The 18,583-nt window shown below is 44.9% G+C and overlaps 1 protein-coding gene across 5 annotated transcripts; it reads left to right on the forward strand.

Annotated features, from left to right (window-relative positions):
- The first annotated feature begins 5 nt into the window (after positions 1–5).
- Positions 6–18,529, forward strand: ELMO2 (engulfment and cell motility 2). 5 transcript variants are annotated; one of them, XM_042834377.1, is made up of 23 exons: positions 6–55; positions 5,089–5,171; positions 5,738–5,864; positions 6,386–6,426; positions 6,883–6,955; positions 7,289–7,339; positions 8,162–8,343; positions 8,526–8,625; positions 8,851–9,002; positions 9,827–9,905; positions 10,528–10,563; positions 13,156–13,206; positions 13,532–13,654; positions 14,279–14,413; positions 14,780–14,884; positions 14,964–15,072; positions 15,730–15,866; positions 16,180–16,343; positions 16,423–16,535; positions 16,798–16,911; positions 17,250–17,332; positions 17,662–17,739; positions 18,259–18,529. In XM_042834377.1, the coding sequence occupies exons 3-23, from the start codon at positions 5,787–5,789 to the stop codon at positions 18,457–18,459; spliced, it is 2,205 nt and encodes a 734-aa protein (XP_042690311.1). In that variant the 5' UTR covers positions 6–55; positions 5,089–5,171; positions 5,738–5,786; the 3' UTR covers positions 18,460–18,529. The 5 variants fall into 5 exon arrangements, with proteins under 5 accessions (XP_042690311.1, XP_042690310.1, XP_042690312.1 ...); XM_042834376.1 differs by having other exon boundaries at positions 45–130; XM_042834378.1 differs by having other exon boundaries at positions 45–130; positions 16,804–16,911; positions 18,259–18,527.
- Positions 18,530–18,583: the final 54 nt, after the last annotated feature.

An 18,583-nucleotide genomic window follows, 5' to 3' on the forward strand; every position in this document is an offset into this window, starting at 1 on the left:
CGCGCGAAGGACGCGTTTCCGCCGCCGGCGGGGGCGGCGCTGCCCAGCTGAGGAGGTGCGGGGCGTCGGCGGGAGCTCGGAGCTCGCAGGCGCGGGCGTCGATGCGGGCGCTTATCTGCGGGCCCCGCCGGTAACCGCCGCAGGGAGGGCTGTGCTGGTCCTCGTGGACGGGCCGGGCGGCGCCGAGGGGGCGGAGGGGCTCCGGGGCCGGCGAGTCTCCGCTCGTCCGCAGGGGAAACCCGGCAGCGCCGCCGATGGGGCCGCTTCGCACCTGCGGGGCTCGGCTCGGCGGGCGGGGCCCGGGCCGCGGTCTCTATGGCAGCGCGCGGAGGGACGACCGGAGGCGGCGGCGCGGGGCCGGAGTTGGAGGTGCCGGAGGTGGAATGTGGAGCGGCCGCGGTAGGGTCGGGTGAACGGGGCCGGGAGCCGCTCTGAGGCCGGGCCGGCTGCCGGCGCCGCCGCCGCTTCCTCTCTGCCCGCGGTCCTTCCCCTCCTGGAGGCTCCGCGGCGGGGCTTCGGCCTGGGGCTGCGAGCCCGCTGCGTGCTGGGCCGACCCGCTACCGGAGCCGAGCGGGGCTGAACATTTGGACGGCGGTTCACCAAAACGAATCTTTCACCCCGTAGGTTGGGGTCTGGCCCGCCCCGGGCTATCGCTGACTGGCGTTACAGCCTTTTTCAGCTCGCTCGACTGATGAAAAATAATAAAGCCTTCTCTCTTTTTGCCTGTTACCACGTTTCTGTGTTTGCTAGGGAGTCCGTGCAGCTGTGCTGAACGCTGAGCCTGGCGCTGCAGCTCGCTCCGCTTTGTGCAGCCATAGGTGGCCCCGGGCTTAGGGTACCAGGGGCAGAGATCTGAGCGCCTGGTTCAGCGCTTTCTGCAGCGAATTGAGTTTCTTTGCTCGGTGTGTGAGGTAACCTGGAAGGCTGTACGCGGCCCTCAGGTCAGACTGCTGACTGCCACCCTCTCCTGCTGCTGAGTTAGGAAGGGACCTGCTCTGTAGTTGGTCACTCTGCTAATGGCACCTCCCCTCTTTTGGCCTGGGCTGTCCTTACCACCTGCTGGGGGCTCGCAGGAAATTGGCTCTGATGTTTTCCGAAGCTGTGCGGCCGTGCACTGGTTAACTGGAGGGTTCTACCAGGCAGCTTTTCTTTTTTTCATTGAATGTTCTTTCATCCTCCTCATTTTTATTCTGTGTGCAGCACAATTTGTTCTATCTGTAATGAAAAGAAGATTGAGTTTGTGAATAGGGAAATTCTGTTTAAAATACTCCATTTGTTTTAGCTTGCAGCTTCTCAGAAGTCTCTTGAATAGTGTGTTATAAGTGGCTCTGCTGATTTCTTCTTGCTTTGTAGCCCTGCATTGCTGATTCATATGATGGACCTCACTCTGTAAAAACACAGTAAATTTGCTTCTGATGGATTTCAGTTTGGCTGCTTTCTCCCTGCATAAAGCCTTGAGAATTGCTTATGTGAGATTTTTGAAAAAAATATGCTGTGAGAGACCAGTAAGTAACTGATCACAGTGATTATGTGAAACTGTGGCAACTGCTTCTTCACAATAGCTTCTGAACAGTTGTTTTATCAGATGCATCACTGATGTGCTGCAAAATCTCTCTTCTGACATTTAGCATTGTCATCTTATGGCTGCAGACACACAGTAAAATCTTTTCTAAAAACTTGTCAGACCATCTCCTATTAAGTCACTGCCATGAGGTGCTCTTTGTATTCTTAGTCCAGTCTTTATTCTCCTCTATGGAGAGCTGCTGCTGCTGAGGGCCTGATCTGTGCAGGTGCTTCAAGATGTTGTTTTGTCCCAGACTGACTGAACAGTTTTTACCTTCTTGAGTTTTTAATTCCTCCTTGTTTGGTTATCTGTGATGCTGCTGTTGAGTGAAATAGTCTCAAAGCTGTGTTTTATTTGCTAAGTCTGTTATTTTCTGAGTTTGTATGTAGCAGAAAACTGTGGAGTAGTGTTGAAAGTAGTGCAATAGGACTTGATTGGATTCTGTTTTCCCGGTGAGAATCAGAGGAGCTGTGGGTATTGTGTGCTGTCCTTGGGAGCTGCAAGTGAGCCCCTGTGGTACTTCATGTGATGAAACACGAGATTTAATTTGTATGAAGAATTTCCCATAACATCAGCGTCTTTAATATGTCCTCAAATGATCGTGTTTTCCACAAGGGAGGAGCCAAACTTTGTAAAGAGCTGCAAGGGCTTCTGCCTGCTGCAGTCTGGGCAGTTCTGCTTTGGCGTATGAGATGCTCTATTTCCTCATGTGCTGGAACAGCCTCTTTTTAAAGTTAAACTCCTGATGAACTTTCAGTTGCAGCTCACAGTGGAAGCTGAAGTGTATGCAGAAGACTGTATAACAAGAGGCTGAAGGGAGAGGTGGCAATTAGATGCTAATTAATTGTGGATGTATTACTATAGCAGTGCAGGTCCTGTTCTTAATAGTCTTTGAGCCTCACCTCTTTACTGTGTGTTTGCAGTACTTTGAATGCTGGATGATTTTCATGGTTTCTAGCCACGAGCTAGTTCATTTGTGGAAAAAGTAATTAGCTGTTGTTCTTGCAAGCCGACCTGAGCGTGAGAGATGGTGTGTGCTTATGCTGCATGATTGTGATTTTTGAGGCTCTGAGGTTTATCACAAGCTTCAGTTGCAGCATGGAGAGCAGTGAGTGGAAATGTGCAAACTGCGTGTCTGCACTTGTAGCTGGTAGATAGCAATCTGTAGGTCCTGCACATTTGGAGCTGTCGTGCAAACTGGCATTTTGTCTGGAGAATCTGAACGGTGCTGTGCTACCACTTCTATGGTAGTAATTGCCGTAATGGGCTTAGAGAATTAGTTGATGAGCTATGCCTGTTCTGGGCTATTGCTGCAAAAGTCAGGAGAGTCTGAATGATTTTGATGTGTGTGTGTACGGTTAAGGGAAAGGAGGCAAGAAGGATTGGCTCCTAGTTTTATTAGGCTCATCTTTGAGACAGAATGGTCAGACAAGTGCAGAGTTGTTATGACCGATGCTAAAGAATTCATTGTTTTGATGGGCCCTCTTGGTTTTGCCTTGTTGTTTTGTCGCAGCATGCTTGGATGGTAGAGATGTCATATGTTTAGGATCTTGTGATGTGCAGTATGGCACACTTGGGAGACCTTTTCTGCCCTTGGAAGTAGCAGGTATTGAGCTTCCTCTTGTGAAGGGACTGAGGATAAATGGATGTAGCATAGGCTTGCTATGATACTAACCCCAACAGAACTGTGTTCCCTTAATTCTTAATATAGTTTGGACGAAATTTGCCTCTGAATGAATTAAAAGCTAGAGTCCAGTTTACTGGTTCCAGTGGGTTTGAAAATAGCACCAGCAGCTTTGTATGAGCTTAGGGTTAGAAGCTCTTTGAAAATCTATGTGCTGCATGTTAGCGTGTATCTCTTAGCAAAGAGTAAATTGCCTGAATAAATCCCTCCTTGGAGTGAGAGACAGGAGCACGGATAATCAGAGTTTGAGAAGAAACAGGAATATGTTACCATGTGCTTATGGTGTTTGGAGACAGTGTTTGCAGAAGGCAGCATATACTCAGTGCTTTCTGTTTGTAAGTGAGCCTAGCTAGCTCTGTGGGCTGCGCAGGCTTCTTTGCAATACTAATGTAATTGAGCTCTTGGCTAATACTAATTAAGCAGTCTTCCTTTGTGTGACCTCACCGTGTTCAAGTTGGAGTTTTTTTTTAACCTGGTGTGCATTCTCTGAAGGGCAGACTTGTTAAGAGAGAGGTAATTTATTGATTCAGAGTGAATTTTTAAGAGGGAGGTAGCTTGATTGTCTTCCTTCTAGAATTAAGAAGTCAAGTATCAGGTGTATGAAATTGCATATTAGAGCCAACCAGATGCACAAACAATAGAAATCTTTACATAAATGTTTTTCCTCTCACTGTCCTCAACACACGTTTAGCCTGATTGGTGCCCTGAGTCTGTTGCTTTTCCAAGGGCAGCTCTTTTGGGGTTTTATTCTAAACTAATCCTGTGCTGCTTATCTGAAAGGCTGGAGGAATCATTTTGAGAAACTGGCAAAGCTGAACTTGATTTGAGTGGGTTATGGGTAATTTGACTTGAATCCTGCTCTTCTGCATGGCATCTGCTTGGTCTCAGTCATTCTCTGGGTTCAGAGAAGACATAAGATGTGATCTTCTCAGAAGGTTGTCTCAGGAGGTCGCAGCTCTTTTCTAGGCTTGGAGCCAGAGAAAGAAAAGCTGCATTTTGTGCATCATCTTAGAACTCTGAGTCAGGAAGTTGAGTAACCAGAGTGAGAAGATGCTCGCAGGTTTGTGTGTGTGTGCAGAAGCAGAGAAATCAGTGTGCCTGAGATGTTACATGTCTGTGAGGTCTTACCAGTCCTTGTTAGGGAAGGAAGAGGCATGTAAGCTTTATTTGTTGAGATCATTTGTGGTTCTCTAGGCCAACATCTTATACAGGCCAGGCGCATCTTTTGTGGTAGACTCAGCAGATTTCATACCATACTGTGTCCAAAGGCAGTGCAGTCATGTAGACCAGCTTCCTGTGCCAAGTACCTCTGCAGCTGCTCAGTCTTTGCTGATCCGTGGAAAGGTCTTCCATCTGTTCTTCCTTTTAGTAGTCATTCTTCTTGCATCAGGAAAGCTCCTAAGGTGGCTGGTGTCCCTTCAGGTCTCAGCCTGTTTTAGCATCTCTTTGATCAAAGAAGTTGGGCAAGTATGTTAAGCGTGAAACACTGCCCCTGCTCTGCATCATCTCACCTCTGTTCTGTTCTTTCTCTCTGGGAAAGCTGAATTGGGTTGCCCCAGCAGGAGGTGCCACGTGAGCTGGGGAATCGTAGTTTGTGTACTTATCTCCTTCTGGATTTTCTGGAAATTGAGTGTAAAGAAGAGTCCTTAAGGGCAGGACTTTTGTGGCGTATCAGATCTCATGTCTGGAAGCATGAAGCTGTTGTATCTGAGAGCTGCTGGGGGGAGAGTGTCAGCCTTCAATGTGACTGCCTCCCCGTGTCTCTATGGGAGAGAGTAGGGCAAGTGTCTCCACGTGGGAGGGGGTTGAAAAAGAACTGAACAAGTACTTTTCTTTACAGCCTCTTACTACCAGATGAAGCACAAACCACCGTGTCTGACAGCTGTCTGGGACCAAACCCTGAACACAAGCTTATGCTCTAAGGTAGATAAAGGAGTGGAAGATAGACTTCCAGAGCAGATGTTGAGTTGTCTTTTCTTCTGTAATGGGTGTTCATATTTTGACATTAGGGTGTTAGAGGAAGGGAGAGGAATAAAGCTGACTGTGGCTACTTTGCGTAGGAGTGTCTTGAATAGACTGAGATATCTGAAATTGATAACAGCATCTGTGATCACCAGCCCATGGGAGGGAGGCTATCTGGTCAGAATGCCCCTGCTCTCACGTTCTGGTAGAAGCCAAATCTGGGGAACTCTAGTTTTGTTAGTCCTGAAAACTGACCATACAGAGTGGATGTTAAATGAGAGAGTTAGTCTCCTTTTTGTGTGAGAACTCTGGCAAGCTCTCAGAAATATACCTTAGGGATTAATGTTAGGCATAAAACTTCACAATGTTGTTTTAGTACGATGCCTTGGTCCCTGACATACCAAATGTTTTGTCTATGTTGAATACGCCCAGCAGCCTGTAAGGCTGGTCTTCTTTTGAAGCTTGATGTCAAATGTAACAATTCAAATCATTTTCAGAGAGTTGCTCACTGTTTTTTCTCCTAACAGGTGTGGGGGTTGCATGCTGTTGTGAAAGCATCTGCAGGAGTCTGGAGCGATGCCACCACCTTCAGACATTGTGAAAGTAGCTGTAGAATGGCCAGGTGCCAATGCCCAGCTGCTGGAAATAGATCAGGTGAGATCTTGTAGCTAAATGGAGTAGAAGGGTATTTCTTCCATGCGTTATAACTTTCATACTGGAACGTAGATGCATGGGAAGTGCTGAGTCCTGGCCTAAGCCACTGATTGAGCATCTGGGGAAAAGACCCACTCAGCCCTGGGAGCACAGGTGAAGGCAATTCAGCTGTGTGATTGGGAGGGGTGGAGTCTGGCTGCCCCTCTCTTAGACCCCATTTAAGGGCTGACTGCCACTGGGGAAGGATCTCTCTAGAGGTCCCTCTTTGGTGAAGCTTCCCCTGTGAACCTGGAATCTTCTGATACGGGTGTGCAATCTTCTTTTATTTCTTTATTTTTTTTTAATAGCACCTTTGTATTGTGCTGGTCCTTCCATCATTGTACCTTTGTTGTAACACCCTTCCCATTGTTTTGATCTGTCCAATAGCTACAGAAACACATAAATGGTTTATTTGTGCTTGAGAGTATAATATGGTTACTGAGAACACTCTCTCTCTCTCTCTCTCTCTCTCTCTCTTTTAGAAAAGGCCTCTTGCATCCATCATCAAGGAGGTCTGTGATGGGTAAGTCTACTTTCTGTCATGCAGAAAGTCTGTCCCCATGACAGGTGTTGCTGAGGTACTGTGGCAAGTCTTCTGATTGTCAGTGCACAGCTAGCATCGTTCATGTTGCCTGTTGCAGTTCTAGCCACAGAATGGGCCTGCGTTTATGTCAGGGAAGAAGAGAAGCTCTAGAAAATAGAGGCTTTGCATCTTAATTTCACTTCTCAGGATATGTCAGTGGAAGCTACTCAGCATCTCTAAGGCCTGGCAATCTTTTTGCTGTTCTGGAAGTGCAAACATCTACTGAGCTTGACTTAGAATAGGCTGAAATCCCTCGTGCCAAGGAGAAGTCTTATGCCTTTAGGAGATTTAGTTACCCGTGCTAGGGTTTTGCTTGAATGTTCTTTTCCACCCACCTGTGATCAAGCTGCTGTTCCTAGTTGAGAGGAAGAGGCTTACATGTTCTTCCTCTTCCAGGTGGTCACTGCCAAACCCTGAATACTACACATTACGGTATGCCGATGGTCCTCAACTGTACATCACAGAGCAGGTCAGTCTGAGAGACAGCAGCGTGTTGGTGTCCCAGGCAAGAGTGGAGGATGCCCTGAGCTAGCATCATGGAGCAATGCTGTTACTAATCCTTGAGAGACAGTATCTCTGCTATCAAAAGTACTCACTAGCAGGTGTCGTTCCAGTGAAAAACCTTGCACTTCTCCATTTGCATGCCTGTTGGTGCAAGGACCCAGTGGCTCAATTTCAATAACCTTAACAGGGTTATGTGGTATAGGAACCCCTTTACTTCTGCATGCAAGTGTGCACTGTAGATTCAGTTGCATCACTTTTCAGACACTTCTCTGTAGTTTCTGTTTCTTTTGTCTTTCAGACTCGCTGTGACATCAAGAATGGAACGATCCTGCAGCTGGCGGTCTCCCCAGTAAGTGCTCCTCACATCCCTTTTTCTCCTAGTGTAATGGGCTTTTCTTTGCCCATTTCTTCCTCTTTCCCCCAGGGCTGTAGAGCCCTTAACTTTCTGTGGATAAATCCAAACAGGCATTTTTATTGCATATCTGAGATTTGTATGTTGTAAGGCACCTGACTCTTATTTTCTCAATTCGAGTGCAGTTGGTATCTATCTGAAAGCAAGAGTACTGGACATCATGTAGAAAGAAAAACAGTAGATAAACTTGGTCCTCTGGGAGTTGTTCCTAGTGAATTCTTGTTACTGTAATCTCAGTAGACACCTTTTGCAGATTTGCTGTAGCTTCCTTTTAAAAAAAAATTCATAAACCATCTTGGGCAACTGTCATGGCATGGAGTTGAGAACATGTAGGCAGGAGGAAGTTACTTGGGCAAGAGATGCTTGGGAAGATATAATTGATCCATGTTTGGGAAGTATTAGAGAATGTCAGATGGATACCTAAAGTGAGCTTGTACTGTGCTTTGAATTGGAGGGTTTTTTTTGAACATCATATTTCTTTAGTGGTTTTGGTCTAGATTTGTATATCCGCTTCCACTCATCTCACCAAGAATAAAAACATTTTCTTTTACATGTTAGGGTGAATACTTTTTACTTGCCTGCCTGTCACCAACAGCAGCCTTTTCTTAGTCCATCTTACAACAGCTGATTGCTGCTACTTACTCTGTCAAATGCTTGCATCTCTGTAGCTTTCTCCTGTCCGTGGATGTGTCAGAGAATGTTGTTGATACTGACAGGACTCAGTCTCCAGTCTGTAATGGCATCATCCCTCCTTCCCAGTCTAGGGCAGCTCGCCAGCTAATGGAGAGGATCCAGTCACACAGTATGGAAGTCCGACTTGATGCCATGAAGGAACTGGCTAAACTTTCAGCAGATGTGACCTTTGCCACAGAGTTCATCAACATGGAAGGGATTACTGTGCTGACACGGCTTGTGGAGAGTGGGACCAAGCTTCTGTCCCAGTAAGGTTCCTGTATTCTATAACTCTGGAACAGGGGTACTGATTTAATAAAACAGGGCCTCAAGCAGAGGCAAATTTTGCTTGTTGAAGTAGCATTAAGCAGCTAACTTTACAGCAAATGCTTGTATAATAATTGAGACAAAATCTTATTTGTCTGTTGTATTGGTGACTTTTTTTTTTTAGTTACAGTGAGATGCTGGCTTTCACCTTGACTGCCTTCTTGGAGCTCATGGACCATGGTATCGTCTCCTGGGACATGGTCTCAATAACCTTCATTAAACAGGTGAGTTTGGATAAAGGGGATGAGTGGATGCTATTTTTTTTCTTTTGTGCTTTGACACAGCTTCCAGGTCCAGCAAAATGACTCTTAGAAGTAGCACAGTGATAGCACAGTGTGATATGATTCCATCTCAGCTTTCTGAGTCATATTTCCCTTACTTTGTCTCATTCACCACAAGGTTTGCAGGGTGGGCATCTGTTGTTGACCTGATGGTTCATCTGGTTTTAGATTGCAGGATATGTCAGTCAGCCTATGGTAGATGTCTCCATCCTCCAACGATCCCTAGCCATTCTAGAAAGTATGGTGTTGAACAGTCAGACTCTGTATCAGAAGATAGCAGAAGAGATCACTGTGGGGCAGCTCATCTCTCATCTGCAAGTGTGAGTACCCACCAAACAATGGTGTGATGCAAATCAGTTTTGTGAATCTCTGTTAATTTGCAAATACATACATTTATCTTTAAAACGTATGAAGATGCTATCTTTAAAGTACTTCTAATATGATGTCTTACTTGAAATTGAGGATTTCTAATGTTTAAATTTAGTGCAACTCAGTGAAAACAAGAAAAAAATTGGGTTGAGCCAAAATGCTGGGGTTGGAAGGCAGTGCCATACCTTTGAGTAATCCTTCCCCATTAGTTCCATTGGCAGAGAGAAAAGTGTTCAGTGGCTTCCATTGACATGGAGAGAAAAAGGACTTCTCTAGTAAGGTTTCTAGCTGTAGCCATATAACAGACTGCATTACCACTGGGCTGTAGTGATGCCCTTCTCTGCTGAAACTGTCATGCTAAGCTCAGGTCTGCTGTGCTTCAGCCCACACAACCTTCTTGGTAATGGAGCTATACAGAAATTAGGAGAAATTTATAGACTGGTCAGACACTGAAATAAGGCTTCCTAGTGAGATGATTGATGCCCCGTGCCTGCCAGTGTTCAAGAGGCATTGGGATAATTTTTATTAACTTTTTATTAACCCTGAACTGATCAGGCAGTCAGACTTGATGATTTTTGTAGGTCCCTCCCAACTGACTTGTCCTTTTTTATTTTACTGGTGATTTGTCAGATTTTGCAGCTCTGCAGGAAAGATTGGATGGCACTAAAGTAGCTTACCTGAATCCTGCTTGAAATGCAAAAGAGCAGTAAATGTTCTTACACACAGGCAAAGGGCCTGTTATCATCTTATGATCTTCCCATTATTGTTCCTGCAGCTCAAACCAAGAGATTCAGACATATGCCATTGCCCTGATCAATGCCCTCTTCCTGAAGGCACCTGAGGACAAGAGACAGGTTTGTAGTTGCTTAGTTAAACCCAAATAATGCTTACTAAGTTACTTCACATTTACTGCTTGACTGTTGTGCCTTAAAAATTGCATTATTTGGCTAAAGCAGACCTCAGACCTTGCTAAGAACTTAATGCCATTCTGAAACAGCTGCTTATGGAGAAGAAATGTCCCATATAATCATTTGTTCTGGAGACACGTAAGGATTCTCAGAAATGAATTTGAAAGGCCTTAAGAGACAGAAAAAATAATCTGCACAGCATTAATTTTTTTAAGAAACTGCATTCTGTATGGGAGACCAGTGGAAGGCAGAGGGAGGTCGTGGGTAACGTCCTTGATGTTGGATGTGCTTACTTAACACGCACACACAAAAAAGGCAGCAACAGCAAAAATGCATTTCTGAAGTCATATGGGGATATTTCTGATGGCAAATGGGAGAAATGAAGCACCTGCTCTGAGGGACCCTGTGACATCTCAGCCACATGCAAAATGTGTGTATGTCTGTATTGTGTAGCTTTGCTGTGTTAAGCCTTTCTTCTCCAGTGCCCTGTTTGTGTTTTTATTTTTCTGGACTCAGAGCTAAATCTTGTCTGCTTCTCTTTGTGCCTTTTTTTGCTTTCTGCCATCAGGACAAGCTGCTTAACCCGCTAGACCTGCCCATCACTGTAAGTAACTCGAGGCTGGGGGCTGGTCATGCGGAACCATAGGCATAGTAGCTCTTCTCTAGTTTTGCCTCCTTGTATCTTAGAGACAGTGCATACAAGATTCAGATAGTGGATGAGCCTAGGGAAAAAGATGGGGGCAGTCCTGGGAATGTGCTCAGATTATGAAGGGGAGAAAAGATTCAGTAGCATGAGAAAACTGCATGACTTGGCATGTGCAGAAGGTATTAATGATCATACAAGTCTTGCTTTGAAAATTGATACTATGCTATTAAACTAATCAGGTGAAACAAATTTAAAACTGGAGGCAGTTCTTTAGAAATCTGTGTCTCCTTAAACCTAAATAATTCATTTTTTGCTGAAGGTGTAGCCCCTTCAGAAGGAGAACAATGACCTCAGTAAATTTTGCATCATCATCTGAAATTAATCGATGCACTTAACACGTGAAGATGAGAAGGAACATATTCCTCTGTAGGCAATTTAGCCTGGATAATAAATCTCATAGCAAACAATTCTGTGAGATGTATTACTTTTTTCTTTCCTTGAACACAATACACAAGGCCATGAAGGGCTATGAAGATGATTAAGGGACTGGAGCATCTTTCATATAGAGGCTGAAGGGACCTGGTGTTGCTCAACTTGAAGAGGAGAAGGCGTAGGTGGATGTATAAATATCTGATGAAAGGGAATAAAGGAGATAGAGACCAACTCTTCTCAGTGGTGCCTACTGATAGGACAAGCAACAATGTGCACAGTTTAAAACCCAGGAAATTCTGTCTGAACACAAGTGAGGGGAAAAAAAACTTATCTGTGAAGAGTGGTCAGATGCTGGAACAGGTTACCCAGAGATTGTCCTTGGAGATGCTAAGAACCTGACTACTCACTGTGCTGAGCAGCTTATCTAGCTGATGCTGCTTGAACCAGGTGGATTGGACTAGATGACCTCAAGAGGTCACTTTCAACCTGAACAATTTTGTAGTGCTGTGACCCCATCAGGCAGTGAAGTGGGTGTTATTGGACTCTGTGCTACACACAGATCCTTTGGCAGTGGTTAGGCTGCGTGTGTGCTCATGCTTCTTACTATACTGTTAAGAACCATTTAAGTGTCTTTGTCCTTCCCACTGTTTCTGTGCTTCAGTCCCCTCTTACTTTCTCCCATGTGCAAACTAATTACTTCTGAGTAAGAATTCTTTGTGTTGCATGCATGAAAAAATGTTAACAGTGGCCCTTATTTTAGTAGAATAATGCCTCTTATGAGTCACAGTTAAAAATAGTGACTCAGGGCAGTCTGAAACCACTTCCTACTTCATTTAGTTGCTTCTTAAGATACCCTCCACAAAAGCACTGGCTTATTTTGGTTGTAACATGAATGCTGCTTGACTTGGAGATGCTGCAGCTTAGCTATCAGTCAGCATAGCACTCTTGTTTTAGCAGGCTTCTGCTTGGAGCAGAAGTGATAATAGGGACTCAGAATGAGGCTATTACATGTATTTTTATTTACCATACTACTTCTACAACCTGTCAGCAGGGTTGATATGAGCAGTAGGAACAGTCTTGCTGCTCAATCAATAGTACGTTCTGAGTGTATTTGACTAAAACTGCACATCTGCTTCCAGCTCTCCATATGAATTGCATAGGGCTGTGAAGAGATGTGAGGCTGGTAGTCCTTTTGGACCAGGTCGTGTATCACCCAATGGATTTTTCTCACTCAGAAATGTTGCTTACATCAGCAAGCTTCTGATAGTATTCCATCTTGATGTTAGCACTTGTATTGTTCTCCTAGAATGTGGAATGAGATTGCCAGTATTTCAGGAAGTGAATCTTCACAATTTGCAAGGGAAGTGCAGGTTAGGTTTTTGCAGGTGTATGTGCAAGTGGTCCCAGAACTGAAGGCTTACAGCAAGCAGATACTTGTAACTGTTTGTCATCGTGTTTTGATGGTTGGGAAGCTCTCCTCTGGGGAAGGAAGCCAGACAGTAAAGGAAGCAACAGAAAAATTTCCTTTTATTTTTGTAAACTGGAGCAGTTCTTCAGATTGTCCTTAAATTGACTCCTAAACATCTTTTTAGGAGCTGAAACAAAGGGCAGTGCACGTTTTAGAGGGCAAGTTTTGAGATGGATGAGAACTGAACACTGTGTCCTCTGGTCCTTGTTATCTTGGGTATGAACCTAGGTATAGAAAGATGGAGAATATTTACTGGAGGAGCCTTTTGTAGATCACAGGTTCTCGGGGCAACCCACAGTATGCTCCCTGCAGCCATATCTTCTGATACCCAAGTATTGTTAGATGTTCAGTGTTAAGCTAAATTTTCTTCTATTCTTGGTTTACCTTAGTGCCTTCCTCCACATTAATGATGTTTTGTATGGGAGCCATCCATGAATTGTGCCATGGTAAAGATGACCATTGCATCCCAACTTAACTGCTTGCTTTGTGGTGAGACCCCATGCTAAATTGACAGTCTGTGGTGAAAGCACTTTGTCATTTGTCAGCGCTGTCTCCGATTCATAGGCTTCATTCTTTTCCTCCTTTCTGCGTGATGTGGACTTCTTGCTTATGTTTCACTCATTTTTATTTCATCTCTGAATCTCCAACAGGAAATGGCTAATTCATTTGCCCAGAAGCACCTGAGATCTATAATCCTGAATGTGAGTATGTCTGAAAAGGCTGAACGCTTTCTAACGTTTTCTTAATAAAAGTCTCGCTTGTGCACAGTTTAAAGTCTGCTGCCATCACAGCACTTCAGGAAAGTGAAATGTTCAAAAGGGAGTTACCAGCCTGCTGCTTCCTGCTGTTAGAGAGCATTATCGTTATGCTTCTGATGGACTATGAGGTTAAACAGTTGAACCTTCATATGCAGAGATGTAGATGCAACCTGGCATATTGCCTGCAGCTAATACTTCACTGTCCATTTGTATTATATTCATTCCATCCCTTCTCTTTTTTTTCTTTTTTATTTTTTTTCTTTTGCAGCATGTGATCAGAGGAAACTGCCCAATTAAAACAGAAATGGCTCATCAGCTGTATGTGCTGCAGGTCCTGACGTTTAATCTTCTGGAGGAGAGAATGATGACCAAGATGGATCCCAATGATCAGGTCACTATTAGAGCTGATAGAAAGTAGAAGGGGCCTTATTCCTGAGATGCTTTACTCTGCTGAATTTGCAGTAGACTGTACATAAGGTGAAACTGCTGCTCGCACTGTGGTCTTTGAGCTTCTCGTATGCTCATGACTGACTTGCCGTGTGCTGTGGGGCTTTTACAGGTACAGTTGTTGCTGGAAGACATGTATTTTCCTGACCAGTGTGATGCTAGCTGTCAAACTGATTCCTCTGCCTCAATGGAGGGCATGTCCTTTTTCATACTTTTCTTTGCAATGTGCATGGAAGCTGGACAGTTATTAAGAATTCTGTTACTTAAGTATTAAATACATTGCAGTCTTAAACAAGAAGTACCTTAGCATTATCTGAATCCTTGAAGATTGCCTGTAAGTAAACATAGGGCAGTTAAAGGATAACACAAATGAACATGGTGTAATATCCATTATACTGACACTTGCCATTTTGACCTGGGTTGCCTCATTTTATGTAACGTCAATGACCTTTGGCACCTGCTTGTGTTCACTGTGTGAACTCTGGAGAGAGGTGGGTTTTGTGTTAGGGGAAAACGGTGCCCTGCTGCTTGCTTGCATGTTACCATTTCCTTCCCTTCCGTCCCTCAGGCACAGAGAGACATCATATTTGAGTTGAGAAGAATTGCATTTGATGCAGAGTCTGACAGCAACACCATCCCTGGCAGTGGAACAGAAAAACGCAAAGCCATGTATACCAAGGACTACAAGATGCTGGGATTCACTGTATGCACCTAGAGAGTGGGATGGGGTGGACGGGGAGCAACAGAAACAGCTGTTTGCTTCACCATGTTTCTATATCTGACTTGTAGAAACTCAACTAAACTCAGATTTCCAGAACAGATTATTATGATCTTACTGTTTGGATAAGTGCAAGGGCTCATTAGGCACATCCTCTGAAGATACTTATTCTTGAAGAACTCAGAATTGGCCTCTTTTCTAGAAAGTTTAGATAGCAGGTGTCCTAGGTTACCTGTTGGCAAGATGTGAGGGAGTACTTGATAGGCAGGCTGTTGTAAAATGAATTTGGGAAAGAGTCTCACAGCATTTCTTTGGGCTAATTTCTTTGGTTTATTTCTGCACGCTTTGCAGAATCACATCAATCCAGCTATGGATTTTACTCAGACTCCTCCAGGGATGTTGGCATTGGATAACATGCTGTACTTGGCCAAGTTTCATCAGGACACCTATATCAGGGTAAGTAAAGCTGCTGTTCTTTGCAAGTAGCAGCACCTCAGCAACACTTCTGGCTATTTCTTCTGCCCTCTTCCTTTAGATTGTTCTGGAGAACAGCAGTCGAGAAGATAAACATGAGTGTCCCTTTGGACGCAGTGCCATTGAGCTTACCAGGATGCTTTGTGAGATCCTACAAGTTGGGGAACTCCGTAAGTAACATTCGCCTGCAGTCTCCTGAGTGACTGGGCTGATGTTTCCTGGGTTAACACACAGATTGGTGAAGATTCCCGACCATTTGTACTTTGGTCTCTTTTCTGCCTTGTAAGGACAGGGGTAGCTTGGAATTGCATTGTCGGTTTCCCCATAATACTAGTATTGAATTTAAATAAGAGAATTTGTTGTATGTGTTCTGGTTCTTGTTAAAAAACTGAAGCAAGTGGAAGACTCCAGCTTTCTGAAGCTTCATTAGGATGCTGTAAGAAAATCATTCTAGAAACCATCATAAATTTAAAAGTCAAGTAGCTGTGAGAGTCTCAAAAAAGAAAAACAAAAACATTCTAAAGCAATTAGCAACTATAAGAAATTCTGTCAGAGGAAAATGGGAAACAACTGCAAGCAGTCATCTGGGGAGGCTAGTCCAAAAAGAGTGCATCCATTGCAGAGGCTTGCATGATGAAGTCTGGGGATAGTTGCCATAGTTCCCAACAGACTGCCTATGGGGAGACAAAGCATTGAACTGTCCTTATCTCTGTGAGTAAGTACTATTGTACACCACTGCCTTTCTGTCACTGTGGTGGATTGTAGTTACTTCTATTAGCTGTTGTTCTGTATGTTCATGTGATGGTGGTTTCTGTTTATTCCTGAAGCTAATGAAGGCCGGAACGACTATCACCCCATGTTCTTCACTCACGACCGTGCATTTGAGGAGTTGTTTGCCATTTGCATCCAGCTGTTGAACAAGACCTGGAAAGAAATGAGGGCAACAGCAGAAGATTTTAATAAGGTCTGTCAGAGTGAGGAGGCCTTGTAGAATTGCTTGCAGAACAGTGTGTTCACTCATCCTTGGTTGCGTGACAAGTACACTTGGATAAAGAGATGGGGGTGGAGAGTACGTCAGGGCTTCGATGTGGGCTGTAAAGGATAGTCCAATCTTTATTTGGTGTGACCTGAGATCATTCTTTAGTTTGGATCTTCAGAGCCACCAGTACACTGACACTCCTGGCCACGGCTACGTTTTTTGATGCTACTGAGCTGAGCCCTAGATCTTTTCTGCCATTAAACAGCAAAAGTGTGACTTCTCACCCTGCCTATTTCAGGTTATGCAGGTTGTGAGGGAACAGATCACACGGGCTCTCCCCTCCAAACCCAACTCTTTGGACCAGTTCAAGAGTAAACTGCGCAGCCTGAGCTATTCTGAGATTCTGCGACTGCGCCAGTCTGAGAGAATGAGCCAGGATGACTTCCAGTCACCTCCTATTGTGTAAGCGCCCAACAAGAACAATTCCCTGTGCCTGTTGTTGTCACTAGTTCCTGCTTACTCTTCCATGTTTGATTGCCAGGGAGCTGAGAGAGAAAATCCAGCCTGAGATCTTGGAGCTGATAAAGCAGCAGCGGCTGAACAGGCTCTGTGAGGGAAGCAGCTTTCGAAAAATTGGAAATCGCAGAAGACAAGGTGAGGTGACACGAGAGCTGTAGGCAAAAAATACCTAATGGATTAACTTGTCAGCAGCGTGTTGCCAGAAAGGGAAGCTGGCAACCTGATCTGTCTGTAGCAACCAGTAGTTTGGGATGGAAGAAACGTGTGTTTCTGAGAATACAGCCATCTCCTCATAAACAGCCAGTAATGCTGAGGAATTGAAGGGGTAGAGAGATTGGTCAGTGGCTGTGAGATCTCAGGTGAACGATCCTGCTCAGCCTGCTCTACTTTTTCTGAGTTCCAGAAAGATTTTGGTATTGTCGCCTTGCTCTGAACCACAAAGTGCTACACTATGGAGATCTGGAAGACAATGCCCAGGGGGAAGTGACCTTTGAATCCCTGCAGGAAAAAAGTAAGTCCCAATTACCACTCTCTGAACACAGTAAGTGTTCTGTGTGTTGCCATCTAGTGGTTCTAATGAGGACCATCCCAGAAAAAAGGATGACTGTGGCTGAAGCTCCTAACGACCATGAGATACATATTTGACCCTTGCACAAATCCTTTGAGCTCTGTCAGTTGCTTGGCATTTCTTAGAACAGACAACTGTAGGGATGTGCTGCTCGTAATGTGTCTTGGAAAACTGCAGTAATGAGTTAGAAAACAGGAAAAATGCTCAGTTGCAAAGACAAAACAAAGTGCTGTCTCTTGATAAGTGTTTCCTCTGTGTGAGTTTTACTTTTCCACTGTTAGTTCCAGTTGCAGATATCAAAGCCATTGTCACGGGGAAGGATTGTCCACACATGAAGGAGAAAAGTGCACTGAAGCAGAACAAGGTAACTGCTCTGTTTTTCGACTATAAATAATACCTAAAGGTATGGAGATATGAAGGCCAGAAGCAAACATGAAGAGTAGTTGGTCTTCTCAATTGGCAACTTCTCATTGCCCTGCTTCAAAACAGAAACAAAAAACAAAACAATTATCTGGACTTTTTCCATATGATTGAAGTGTGCTGTGAGCTTTTATGCCAGTTGTTCTGTAGGCCACTAATGCTGCTATAGGGAGGTGTACTGAGCTGCAGCAAGACTGCTGTTCTTGTGTGAGCATTCTGAAAGCAATGTAATGTTTTGTTCCATCAGTGAGTGAGAGATTCTTTTCCATTCAGGAAGTGTTAGAATTGGCCTTCTCGATTCTGTATGACCCAGATGAGACCTTAAACTTCATCGCACCTAATAAATATGAGGTAAGAAGCACAGCAATTAACTACAGAATCATAAAATAATTCTTGAGTTGAAAGGAACCCACAAGGCTCATCCAAGCAAACTGCTGGCTCCACACAGAAAAAAGCACAATTCAAACCCTGTGCCTGAGTGTTGTCCAAGCTTGTTGAACTCTGGCAGGTGTGTGGCCATGACCACTTCCCTATGGAGTGAAGGGACAGAATATAGAACAAGTCTATTGCAGGAGACTAAGCACAGTCAGTTGAGCCTCATTGAAAAGGCATTCTTCATTTTGTCCCATTTGGTCCCTTGTTCCTTCTTACTGTTTGCTTTTTGTGCTGGTAGGCCCCACTAGAAGCTCTTGTCACTCCCTGTGGAGCCTTGGGCTCACGCTTACCACCTCTGGGTTTCCGACTTAGTTTGGAATCTGTGCGCTCTGCTTTGTTGTTTTTCTGTTGGGTTTTGCAGTTTGCCCCCCTATTTTGGAGCTGTGTAGGGGAATCAATAATGCCTGGAGTTGTCAGCTGTCCTCTTCTCCGCAGTACTGTATCTGGATCGATGGGCTTAACGCTCTCCTGGGTAAGGACATGTCCAGCGAGCTGACAAGGAGCGACCTGGACACGCTGCTGAGCATGGAGATGAAGCTGCGGCTGCTGGACTTGGAGAACATCCAGATCCCCGAGGCGCCGCCGCCCATCCCCAAAGAGCCGAGCAGCTACGACTTCGTGTACCACTACGGCTGACGGGGGCTGCGGTCCGGCCCGCTGGAAGCTCCCGGTGCGCGGCCGTCCCGGGCGTTCGGCCGCCGTGCGACTTTTGTACGAGTTCCAATAATAACCAATAGCACGGCAGCGGCTCCCGGGCCTC

This window comes from Centrocercus urophasianus, unplaced genomic scaffold (assembly GCF_019232065.1).
Source record: "Centrocercus urophasianus isolate 14NV4802_14NV808 unplaced genomic scaffold, USGS_Curo_1.0 seq_46, whole genome shotgun sequence".
Lineage (NCBI taxonomy): Eukaryota > Metazoa > Chordata > Aves > Galliformes > Phasianidae > Centrocercus > Centrocercus urophasianus.

What these genes read in the sequence shown, in the direction of transcription:
- ELMO2 (XM_042834377.1), top strand. Translation starts at nt 5,787, where the DNA reads ATGCCACCACCTTCAGACATTGTGAAAGTAGCTGTAGAATGGCCAGGT. An exon ending in AACTGTACATCACAGAGCAG is followed by an intron (nt 6,956 to 7,288) that starts GTCAGTCTGAGA and finishes TTTGTCTTTCAG; the next exon opens with ACTCGCTGTGACATCAAGAA. An exon ending in TGGAAATCGCAGAAGACAAG is followed by an intron (nt 16,536 to 16,797) that starts GTGAGGTGACAC and finishes ACTTTTTCTGAG; the next exon opens with TTCCAGAAAGATTTTGGTAT.